The 12,619-nt window shown below is 38.2% G+C and overlaps 1 protein-coding gene across 1 annotated transcript in view; it reads left to right on the top strand.

Annotated features, from left to right (window-relative positions):
• Positions 1–12,619, top strand: part of AUH (AU RNA binding methylglutaconyl-CoA hydratase) — a 114,016-nt gene that overhangs the window by 464 nt on the left and 100,933 nt on the right. The window contains exons 2-3 of the mRNA XM_036403421.2: positions 8,736–8,803; positions 8,901–8,988. Coding sequence (XP_036259314.1) covers positions 8,736–8,803; positions 8,901–8,988 — 156 coding nt within the window. The remainder of the gene's footprint in view (positions 1–8,735; positions 8,804–8,900; positions 8,989–12,619) is intronic.

The raw sequence follows: 12,619 nt of genomic DNA, 5'->3' as shown, positions 1-12,619 counted from the left end.
AGAACGGCTCGGGTTAGAAAGAACATTAAATAGTATCTGGTTCTAACTCCTCCGCCATGGGCAGGGACACCCCGTACTGGACCAGATGTGCTTAGAGCCCCATCCAGCCGGGCCTTGAACACCTCCAGGAATGGGGCATCCACAGCTTTGGTGGGCAACCTATTCCAGTGGTTCCTCACCCTCACAGTATAGATTTTCCTCCTATTAACTAATCTAGACCTATATTCTTCCAGTTTGAACCAATTCCAACTTGTTCTGTTGCTACATGTCATTATAAATAGTCTTGCCTCATCTTACATGTAGGCTCCCTTCAGGTACTGGAAGGCTGCGACTAGGTCACTTCCAAGCCTTCTCATTTCTACACTGAACAGTTCCAATTCTGTCAGCCTTTCTTTATAGGAGAGGTGTCTGATTCTTATCATCTTGGTGGCCTCCTCTGTACTCACTCCAGCAGTTCCATGTCCTCCCTGTGCTGGGACCCCAGAGCTGGATGCAGGGTTCCAGGTGGGCTCTCACCAGAGCAGAGCAGAGGGGCAGAATCCCCTCCCTCCCCTGCTGCCCACGCTGCTCTGGATGCAGCCCAGGACACGTTTGGCTCTCTGGGCTGGGAGTGCCCATGGCTGGGTCATGTCCAGCCTCTCAGCCACCAGCACCCCCAAGTCCTTCTCACAGGGCTGCTCTCCATCTGTCGGTGATGATACTGGGGTTTGTCCTTAACACTTGGTCTTGTTAAACCTCATGAGATTCCCATGGGCCCACTCCATGAGCCTGTCTAGATTGCTGTGGATGTCATGTCCTTGAGGTGTGTCAACAGCATCACTCCTCTTTTCCAGAGTACTGCAGCATGCGTACCATGTTTGGGAGGTACACCTCTGTGAACTGGCATGTGTTTGCCACTCTACTTGTGAGAAAATGAAGTTTATCAGCAAATGTCTGGAGTCATGCTGCTTCAGACATCAGTTTTGTGCTTGTGTGCAGGTGGCAGAGAGGGCATAAAACTGATATCCATGTTTTCTGTGGTGGAAGGTATGGCTTCAGTATTCTCTTATCTCATGCCATTCTCCTAGTAATCATCTCATCCTCCTTGCTTTTAGTGTTGTCAAGTACTACTCACTTTTTTCTACTCAGCTATACCAAGAGTCTTATTTTAACTGGTTAAAAAAAAAAAAAAAAGAAAATCTGTGCTCCTTAATGACGTGCAGCCACTGCATCACAGCACAGACACTTTGTACTTCCTTTTCTGATGTGATGCTCTCTGGATTTTGAAAGTGTTCCACTTCCTTTGGTGTTTGTCACTTCCCTCCCCTATGGATGCAGCAGGGCTAGGAATGGTGGAGGAGAAGTAAGTGCAAACTCTGTTCCTGAGGATTTATTTCTCTAGCCATGATAATTATACCTGCTTTTAGGGAGAGGGCCATAGTATAGGGTTTTGGTATCTGCAGCCTGTGAATCTCTTTACATGGAGAATATATATTGGAACCACCATGTGTTGAGATGTACAGTTTAGTTTAGGTCTTTGAGCACATTAACTCAGCTTTTTCACACCTACTGCCAATTAAGGCAAATACCTGTGAGTTGAGTATGCCTGTACATAGATTTGTATACATATACAGAGAGGTAACTTTAAAACTTTGAATTTTAGTATGAGCTTAGATGATTATTCTTTCTTTTTCAAGGGAAAACTGATGTTGTGCTTTCATCTGAGGGCAGGTTTTTGTCATTATTTAGGATTGATAGTAAAGATGATATCATCTGGTCCTGAAATTATCTTCTGTCTTGTAGTTCTGTTTCCAACTCTTTCCACTTCCTTTAAAATTTACTACTTTAGTCCTGTTTTTCCAGCTGACTCTGAAACTTGGAATTAGTTTAAAACATCTATTCAGATTTTTTTTTATTATTTTGAGTTAAGGAAGAGACAAGACAGGAGCAAAGAAGAGTTTGTAAAATGTTAGAAGAGTGTTTTTCTTTGTTTATTTTGTGCTTTACCAAGAAGTGGTAGAAAATACCACGATCTTACATAGTAATCAACTTTTATTTCTATTACACAACAAACATAGAATTAGGCAGTGTGTTTCAGCTGTTGAATTGGCTAGGAATCATCGTTTTTATAATGTTATGAAGATGTTTCATACTGAATATGTAGCCTAAAGCCCAAAACTTGGAGATGTTAAAGCAGCTCTTGCTATCATAAGGAAGGATTCAATCAGTATATTTTTAATTTATGAATTCTCTTAAGTGGAAGGAATTTTCTTTGGTATTGTCTTTCAGGACATAGAAACACACACTGTTTCTTAGAAAAAAGATAAGAACAAGGATGTAGAATTAGGCCAGAAGGAGACAATAACTTCATATGCCTTCTTCAGCAGCACAAAGAGCAGGCAGCATTTCTACAAAAGAAACATGGCTCTACTTCCTCCCTGTAGTGCTAGCACACACTCTCCTCCTCACCTTGTACACCAAGTTCATCTATATTTTTCTGCTTACGGCATGTAATATCTCTGCTTAATGAGGACACCAGCTCTGTAAACACCCCTCTGGTCTTTCTTGCTCTTCTCTACCCTGACATTCCTTGATCTACCATTCGTGTTCTTGACATCCCCACATGGTACTCTGGTGCCCCTGTGGCCTCATCACACCATCCCATTACATACTTCTTGACTTGGTGCATGCACACTCAGACCCTGCTCTCTGACTACCTTCTATGGCACATACATGCTTGTTGATGCTGTGGTTGTGCTCTTGCACATGCTGAGCATTTCCATGTTGCTCAGAGAGGACTGGATACTTGGGAGGAAGGAAAACTGGCTGTACCTGCCTCATGTACAGGCATGTGTCTTGTAGTGCTAGACAAATCTTTGCCTGTAGGCAAAGTAGCAAACTGTTCTGCTTCATATCACTTCCATGGGATTTGCATACCCCAGGTCTTGGGAAGTTGTTAAACATGAAGTAAAATGAGACTATGTTTGCAAAGGCTAGTTATTGGAATTTTAACTCAAGGCATTCCAGCTTCCAAATTTGAAATCTGACCAGAACTAGAATACAAAAGGTGGGGGATTTTTGAAGAATGTGATTGAAAAATACCTGTATATTCTGCCCTTGTTGCAACTTGTGAGGCTCTTAGTGTCAGTTTTCTGTGAGTAAAGATGACTGTCAGTGTATTAATTTTTTTTAAATTAAGCATATATCTTTTACTTTACTTGAGATTCTATTTGATCATCACTAGGGCTGAAATGTATTACAGTTATTGACATTTCAGAACTTAGCCAAATTACATTAGTGATCCCATTACAAATTTAAATGACCCTAGTGCTTTTTTAGTTATTTTTAGCTATTTTAAGTTATAGGTGCCATGGGGAGAAATATCTTTTTAGTCTTGACTCCAGTGTGACAGTGACACTTGCTGGAATGTGATATAAATATTTTTAAAATTTAGATTTTACACTAGAATGACTTCTTATGGTCAAATTTCCCAGCTGGTTTTGGTTCGGTTTAGAATAAGACAGCTTTTGGTCTTCATCAGTTGGAATTTTAATATACATGGAATGGGCAAAAACAAATACAGTCTTGGTTGAAGATGTTTGCTCAGAGGTTGGTGCGATAGCTAGCTGATAAATTGGAAAAACTCCCCATCCCTTTGCCGTGTTTAAAGCAAGGCTGAGCAGGTGAGATCTACTAACTTAAGAAGTGCAAAAAAGAGTTAGATCAGAATTTAGAGATGAAACAGGCTCAGATAGGGGATTCTGAAGAGTGTTTGGTGCTTTTAAAAAGTGCTGGTTCGTACACATCTGTTTGATTTTTCACTTAAATACTTCTTGATAAGGTAATTAATGAAAGCCACCAGAATTGTGCATGATATATTCACCATATGTTCCTGTTTTGCTTAAGAAACTACTTCAGAATAATAAACATCTAAGTCTATTTGTATGCCTTGGTGTATCTGAGTAGTTAAGTGAAACAAGCTTAAAAATAACTTACTTTGATCCCCCTTCCACTTTTCAAAGCACAATTCAGACTTTTTAAAATATTTTTTTAATTATGGAAAATGACTTGTGTGTGTATTTAATGCAAATAAATAATAAAATAAATACAAATAAAAAGAATTCTGCAAGTACTTTATATGCAGATGTAGTGAATCTTTCAAACTCTGGCAAAATGTCTAATATTGGTTTAAAGACAAGATTAATTTTTAAGTAACCATTTAAATGTGTTTCTACCAAACATTGAGAATGATCTTTTGATCTCTAAAATGTGCAAGATAAAAGAGATACAAAACATTATTAAAAGTAAGATCTCCTGTGTGCTGATACAAACAGTAGTTAAACCAGGATCTAATCTCTTCACTTTATTCAAGTATTAAATTTAGTGTGTGCTTTGAAACCAGGATGTTTCTGGAAATTTATGAATATTTTAAAACTATCTTCCAGATACATATGTATTCTTATTTCAGTGAAAGACATTTCTTACTTTTACTATGCTTTCATTTTATAATATAACTTTCTTTTTTATGATATAACTTTTATAATGTAAGTTGCATTTTCTTTTTCTCTTGAACACTGATAATTATACCACAAGCAGCTTTCTCTTTTGACAGGGGCAGCTTGTAAGTAGAGAATATATTGTACATTTATGTATGCTTTGCCTCTAATGGTTGGCTAGGAAAGTAGTATACAGGAATATTGCTGCTTATATTAGACAGCACTGGGAATCATTGTCTCTTGGAAAGCCTGGCCAGTTAAGATGAAGTTAGTTTTCAGTATGTAGATGTATTTTTAATAGATGCACATTGTGTGCTGAAGTGTGTCCCAGAAATAATGTGGGGATGACTCCAAGGAAAAACTATGACATTAATATTTGGTTCAGCATTATGGGAATGCTTATTCCTTCTTAGTAAATCTGTCACATTTTTGATACCATACAGATACACCAACAGAGCAAAGACTACTACTGCTATAGTACTACTACTAATTTCTACTTCTATTTATTAACGATTACTTTTTAATATATTTTCTTTTACAGGTAGAGTTTTCAAGCAGTTTATTTTAACGGATTTCAGAAACCACATACATATGTGTGTGGTTTAGGAAAAATGAACCATGATTAAATGCTTTAAATGTCAATGTAATAGGTGTTATTGAAGAGTCATCGCCCTCAGGTCAAGTCCCCCATGACTGGAAAAAGGGAAACATTGTACCCATGTTGAAAAGGGACAGAAAGCTGAAGTCTGGGCAATAGTGGCCCATGAGCCTCACCTCTGAGCCTCACTTCTGTGCCTCCCCTCTGTGAGGAACAGATCCTTCTAGAAGCTGTGCTGAGGCACATGGAGGACAGGGAGGTGATTCAAGACAGCCAGCATGGCTTCACCAAGGGCACGTCCTGCCTGACCAGCCCACTGGCCTTGAATGATGGAATTGACTCCGTCAGTGGTCAAGGGAATAGCTACACATTTCATTTATCTGGACTTCTGGAAAGCCTTTTGCAGAGTTCCCCACAACACCTTTGTTTCTAAAGTGGAGAGAGATGGATTTGATGGATGGACTTTTCAGTGGATGAGAAGTTGGTTGGATGGTGGCATCCAGAGTGTAGTGGTCAATGGCTCAGGGTCCTGATGGATGTCAGTGACAAGCAGTGTGCCTCAGGGGTCTCTTCTGGGACCACTGTGATTTAGTATCTTCATTGATGACATAGATGAGGGGATTGAGTTCACCTTCAGCAAACTTTTAGATGATAACAAGATGAGTGGTGCCGTTGACACACCTGAAGGATGGGATGCTATCCAGAGGGAGCTGGACAAACTTGGTAAGTGGGTCCATGAGAATCTCGTGAAATTTAAAAAGACCAAGTGCAAGGTGCTGCACCTGGGTCAGAGTAACCCCTTGTATCAGCACAGGCTGGGGTTGAGCAGATGGAGAGCAGCCCTGTCAGAAGGACGTGGGCATGGGCACTCCCAGCCCAGAGAGCCAAACGTGTCCTGGGCTGCATCCAAAGCAGCGTGGGCAGCAGGGCCAGGGAGGGGATTCTGCCCCTCTGCTCTGCTCTGGTGAGAGCCCAGCTGGAACCCTGCATCCAGCTCTGGGGTCCCAGCACAGGGAGGACATGGAACTGTTAGAGTTGGTCCAGAAGAGCCATGAATATGATTTGAGGGATGGAGTACCTTTCCTATAAAAAAAGTCTGAGGGAATTAGAACTGTTCATCCTTTAGGATGGCCTACTGTGACATTCAGTTTTCTGAAGGGAGCCTGTAAGAAACATAGAGACGGACTTAAAACTGAAAGAGAGCAGGTTTAGTTTAGATATTAGGAATAAATTATTTACTTTTTGGGACTGAAAGTGATTGCCCAGAGAAGCTGTGGATACCCCATCCCTGGAGATGTTCAAGGCAGTGTTGGATGGGCCTGTGGACAACCTGGTCTAGTGCAAGGTGTCCCTGAAGGAGGCAGGAACTAAATGATCTTCAAGGTCCCTTCCATCCTCAGGATGCTCAGATCTTGTAGTAATGGCATATCAGAACAATAATGATTCAAATGTGACTGTAAGACATGGTCTTTTGTATATATATCACTGCAATATGTAGGTATCCCTTGCAAACCTTTTATACTTTTCCTCTTGCACTTCTTGCTTCATATTTTTTTCGTACTTAAATGAAAACATCTAGGTGGGGGCCATCTTTATCTTTTTCTTCTGTAGAAGAAAGCAGAAGTGATAGTTTTATGACTTGATATAACACTGCTAGGCCAAAATTGATTTGTATGATTTGTCTTCAAGGATAATTCCTTTGTAGGAAAAAATCTTTAAAGTGCTTTAGTGTTAAGTGGAGGTTCCTTCTGAATACACTATTGTTGGTCGTGGAGTAGCAGTCTTTCGGTTCCAGTAGGGAGAAGAAAAATTCAAGTGTCATTAAGTGTTATTGCCATTGAGTATAACATGCTTCTGAAAAGGATGCTATTTTCTGACTGAAGTATGGTTTGGAGTAGTAGCGTCTCTAGTTAATTCAGGCATGGGATTTGTAGTGCCTGAAAATCAAAGTGAAGTCAGGGTGAAGGGTCTTTTTGTTGCTTTAATGTAGGATGATGCTTTTGCCTAATCTACTTGTGTTGAACATATGGAATATTTGAATTTGGAGTGATCCTTCTCCTGGAGAAGAAGTTGTAACAGCTGAAGAAAAATGCTACACTACCACTCCTTTTTGCTTAACAGCATGTAAACAGATTCCTATGCAAGTGCTGAGTAGTGACCTTTGTGGGTGCTCCTGTATGAGTATCTCCAGCCACAGGTATAAGCGTGGGAATTCAGCCTTGTAGAACAAGGAACAAAGGTCATTTGGGTTGACCTGGCTCCACTCCCCTTTTAGGAGGGATCTATACTTAACAATTGACTACCTTAAGAGCAGGAAGGGCATGTGTGCTTTATTACTGCATTTGACACTATTTTTATTTGAATCTTGACAGCAGTAGCTGACAAATGGAAGACTTTGTCTTCAAATTGGTAACTGCAGAAGGAGCAGGAGCTCTTTTAAATCTTGTCATGTGTGTGCAACGTACATGCAGGAAGAAGGAGAGGAAGGGAGCTCAGACACTAATGGGTCAGTCCTAAGGGAGGACAGGTCTTCCAGAAATAGAAGAAACAGTATGCACTGAGATGACAAGGAAGGCTACAGGAGCATAATTATGTATAGATTGTACATTCAAAGCTGAGTGGTGAAGTAGTAATCACCTGGGCAAACAATGAGTTTCTGGAATTCTGTTTTTTCATATCATAGGTTGGTGGCAATACTGTGGGCATTTTTGTTTGAGACAGAGCTTCCTTTCTGCCTTTCATTCCTGGTCCTGCCCTAGTCCTATTTTCCCCCTTATCCTTGCATTTTCTGCATAAAAGGTCCTGACTGATAAAATGTTACCTGGGCAGGATCGGGACTGTGTGCTGGTGTTTTGAACTCAGGCAGTTGTGTGGGTTCAGGCAGTAATTGTCTAAAAGATTGCTATAATTGTGATAAACTTAGGCATTGCCAAAATAGACTTTTCAGAATTTTCCTCTTTGATATTCATGCCTGTTAAGGTGAGTGGGGCATAATAAAGAAAATTTTTGTTTCTGCTGCAACATTCAAACCAATGCACAGGTAATCAGTTAGACAATTGATCTGTAACTGGGCTAAGGGAGCTGTGACTGTGTCTTTGGAGCCATGTACCAAGCACTGAGCTTGATTTTCGTGTTTCAGAGAGAATTTTTTGTTTGATTTTGTTCCTTTTTAAACAAAAATACCAATTTTTCCCATTGGTGGCATTCTTTCTATGTTTATGACTTCCTTTTACCTGTATCAGAGTTGCTGGTCTTTGCTCTGATAGCACTTCATGCTTTAAAAAGTCTCTGGAGATAGTCTCTCTAAATATGGAAATATGTGCTTTACGATTAAGCATCTTTCCTGATGGCGTGTCAGCACTTCGTGCAGAAACATGAAATTTGTGCATGCAGTTGTGTAGTTCTACATTCAACCTTTGTAAGCACTGTTTCCACACAATGATGTTATGGCCCTCTTTTTGTTATTAAAGTAAGTGTAATTTCTGTTGAGTATTGAAAAGAATAAATAATTTTATTTTCTTTCAGAAACTCAGTAGTGATTACACTAGCATTTTTTTTCAATCCTCAATGCCTTTTGTATAATTTCAAAATAATAATAATTTACATAGATGATACATATTTCACTCCATTGTAACAGTGATGTGATCTTTCTTCCTCTCCAGGAATTGTGGTGCTTGGATTAAACAGATCTCATGCCAAGAATGCACTTAGCAAAAATCTTGTAAAAATGGTAAGTGAAAAGAATAGTTTTTACTATAAAGGTGAAGTATTGGAATGAAGCACTTTAAAAAGTGTTTGGTGATTCCCCTTCCTCCTTTTCTCTGTAGATGTCAAAAGCTGTGGATGCTTTGAAATCTGATAAGAAAGTACGAACTGTTGTATTCCGGAGTGAAGTCCCGGGGATATTCTGTGCTGGTATGCAAACTTAATTTTCCTAAAAAGCTGGAAATCTGTATTCTCTTATTGCACTAAAAAAAAAACAAAACAAAAACCAAAGGCCCAGATTCCAAGGAAACATGTCTTTTTCATATATTAATCTCAGTAACAAACAAAACATTTTTAAATTATTTTCCTCAATTGCTAACACAAATCAAATATTGGGTTTATTCCTTCTGTGTCATAAAGTATTTCAAAATATATAATAGTTTAACCATGATAGTGAAATCTTGCCAGTATGTCAAAATGAGGTGCAAATAATTTGAGGCCATATAAAGAGGCTTTGTAGAAAGCTGTGTCAAACCTTTCTTTTAAATGCATTAACTTGAACTTTTAATTAAAGAAACATATCTAAACTTAAAATTTCATGATGAATATGCATGTTACTGCAGGCTGAATGTATTCTCAAATTAAAAACAAATCAAAACAAAAAGCACACATCCCAGCCCACAAATCCAACAGTATATAAATCTTGCCAAAGTGCTCAGAAAAGCAAGAGCTCTCAGCTACCAGATGCTGGGAAACAGAATTCGCTGACAAGTCAAGATCAATTCATACAGCAGTATCTTTTATGAATATCAAGCAAATAGTCTTCTTATTTAAAAATGTTTCAACCAGATCTTACTTTATTCAAATTTAATTTACATCCATTTGAAACGGAAAACAGACGTAAAAGAACAGTTTGTTCTTTCAAGAGAACAGTTCAAGAGAACAGAACTAGAAGAGCAGTTTGTTCTTTCTAATGCATTAATATAACTGTCAAGAAAGAGATCAGTTCTGAAATTTTATTTTTCTGATCCTTTTTGTAGTTGTTATTCTTGATAGCCCAAATAACATAATTAGTTTAGTTTTAAATGCAAAATAGTCTTTCCAGTTTTTAAATATGTAGCGTACCTAAGCACTTTTAGTTAAGTTTAAAATTCTTCTTCTGGCTTTTAGTAGGCCTGTACTCATGCTGATACAGTTTTCACTTACAAGACTTGTGAAAATAATTGTCTTGGAAAAAAGGGAATAATCAATTCAGTGCTTAGTAATACATATAAATAGCTTAAATGTGTGTGTATTAATCAGCATATTTAATTTAAAGGTTGTATCTTGTTTTAAATCAAGAAGTTTTAAGTTTTAGTCATCTCAGAAAAAAAACTCTAGTTTTTAAACTGTTGAAGAATGAAGCATCAGAGCAACACATGCAAATGATGTTTCAAGTTAAATGTTATGTGCTTGAAATAAAACATGGCTGTTGGGGTTTTTTAAAAATGTTTTTTATTTGACATTCTTGAATTTTGTAGTAGTGGTGTATTGGAAATAGGAGGGCAGAAATACTGATTTTAAGGGAGAATATCTCAGGTATGCTTCTATTATTGTTCTTATGAGCTCCAAGTATGCTTCCAGTATTCTTTGTTAGCTGCCTTTTCCGAGCTGTTTTGGGATAAAGATTTAACATACTCATTGCTGCTTGTTTATCTGGCTTAGAAAGCCAAGCAATTCAGAGTATGTATTAAGACATAACAACAGAGAACATACTAGGACATTAGGAAGGAAAATTAGTCCTGAAAAGAAGATTGTGAAAGACCAAGGCTGGGTAGCTATATTGGGATCTTAACCCGGGGAGTAGAGACGGGGTGTGAACTAGGTGGCTCTAATTTTAAAAAAGTGATGGGTGAAACAAGTGTCCTAAGAAAGGAGATTCCTGTAGCTGAACAAGTGAAATAAATGGTGTTCTAACAGTGGTAACTGAAATTTAGAATGAAACAGAATACTTGAGGCAGAGTTTGTTGATGAAAATTGCACAGTGGATGGATGGATTGCTTCAGTAGGTGACTTTAATGGGTGTCTCTAAAGAGAATGAGAATAAAGGAAGCATAGTGAGATCTGGAAAAAACAGGTTAACAGCTTAGGGAAGTAAGATGAGGAGAGGAACATACTGGATGTAAGAAGGCAGTTTCTGGAGGGAACTCAGGAAATTCAGTAGAACAGAAGAAAGTGTTTTCAAAATTAAATGTTAAAGGAGAATATGTTACTTCGAGAACATTTAATTTCCTTAAAAAATGCAAGGATCATCCTGTGAAATGTCACATTTTCTTATGCCTTATAGTGCTATTTAGTTAGGCTAAACCTGGAATGTTTTTATTTTTTTGTATTTCCTCAATAATGTTTTCTTGCTAACATGTGTGGGAATGTATGTTTTTAAAAATACACTTTTATGATTATTTTTTGGACCACTATCTGATGTTTTACAGACCGCATATTGGGAAACTTTGTCCTAGAATGTAGTTCCCTTTTATGTGTGAAATGAAGTCCAAGATCATTAAATCCTGCCATTCCTTAGCTATCAACACATATCTGTGAAAGCCACAAGCCAAGTGTCTTGTTTCCTTCTAAGGCCTAGTCCACAAAACATGACATCCAGCCATTTTTCTGAAAGTAGCAGTGTGGATGATTAAAATATTTAAACTCTTTTGATGATTGATGTAGATTTGAGTATGATTTCAAATTATGATATTTTCACACGGTGAAATAGGAGGGGGACAAAATGGAATTGTATAAAAGAATGTAGAGATGTGCCAGAAATCATATCCTTTCATTTCTGCATAAAAATTCACTTTGAGTCTTTACCTACTCTTTTCTTTGTGTCTCTTTTTTAATACTTCATACATCCTTGGGTGCAGAAAGCTCCTCATTAATGCTCTAGCACTGATCAAAAGGGACGCCCAGAAGTCAAAGCCTTGAATGTCTGGGGTTAAGGGTGTCTGTGATTATGCATAGGCTATGTCTTTGAGTAATTATGTCTGTAAGGGCTTCTTGTGCTTCCATTAGAAATGCTCTGGCACGGAGTCACTTCTTGGCTCCTTTCTTTCTACATCTGAAATCAAATAAGTTAAGTATTGGTCTTTCTGGAGTGAACATGTATGACCAGTCCTGGCCTATGTAAGCTGAGGCTATGTACTCACACCATTCTGCAGCCATAATAGGTGAGTCTGTAAAGGAGTCTTTTTATTTCCTGACAGTGTTCCATTCTTGAGGAAGGCATAGGCTTATGCATGGAATAAGGCAGATGTCCCATGTGTAAAACATCTGTGATCAAGTAATGATGGGCTGTGCTGTATTCACACAAGGTGGAAAATTACATTCACATAGGCAATTTGAATAGCTTGATTTTTCATTATTAACATGATTTTGACATATGTATATTAGTGATACTGCTGAGGTGCTTTTTGTGAGCAAATTTTTAGGCTTTTTTCATCTTCAAAATATTTGTAGAGATAAGTCTGCGTAACAGTGTTGGATGATACAGTACTGCGAGGAAGAGAGGAAGCAGTATCCTCAAGTTGTTTCAAAATCTAATTTTGTGTTGGTGTGTTTGCAGAGTAGATAAGGTTTGAAGAGACTTCAGTGATGTCATCTGGTCCGACCTCACTACTCAATCAGAGTTATTCTGGACACAGTCTTAGGGCTTCTTCTGATTTTAACTACATGAGGTCAAAAAAAAGTACAAATAAAATACTTATTTAAGAGCAATTTTTTCAGTTTTCAGAGAGTATTTGAGAATGGCTTTCGTCTGAAGAGAATTGAACAAGCTAATATTGCACCTTAAAGCTTTTGTTGTTCA

Source organism: Molothrus ater, chromosome Z (assembly GCF_012460135.2).
Source record: "Molothrus ater isolate BHLD 08-10-18 breed brown headed cowbird chromosome Z, BPBGC_Mater_1.1, whole genome shotgun sequence".
Taxonomy (NCBI): domain Eukaryota; kingdom Metazoa; phylum Chordata; class Aves; order Passeriformes; family Icteridae; genus Molothrus; species Molothrus ater.
This window is presented reverse-complemented; position numbering and strand designations above follow the sequence as displayed.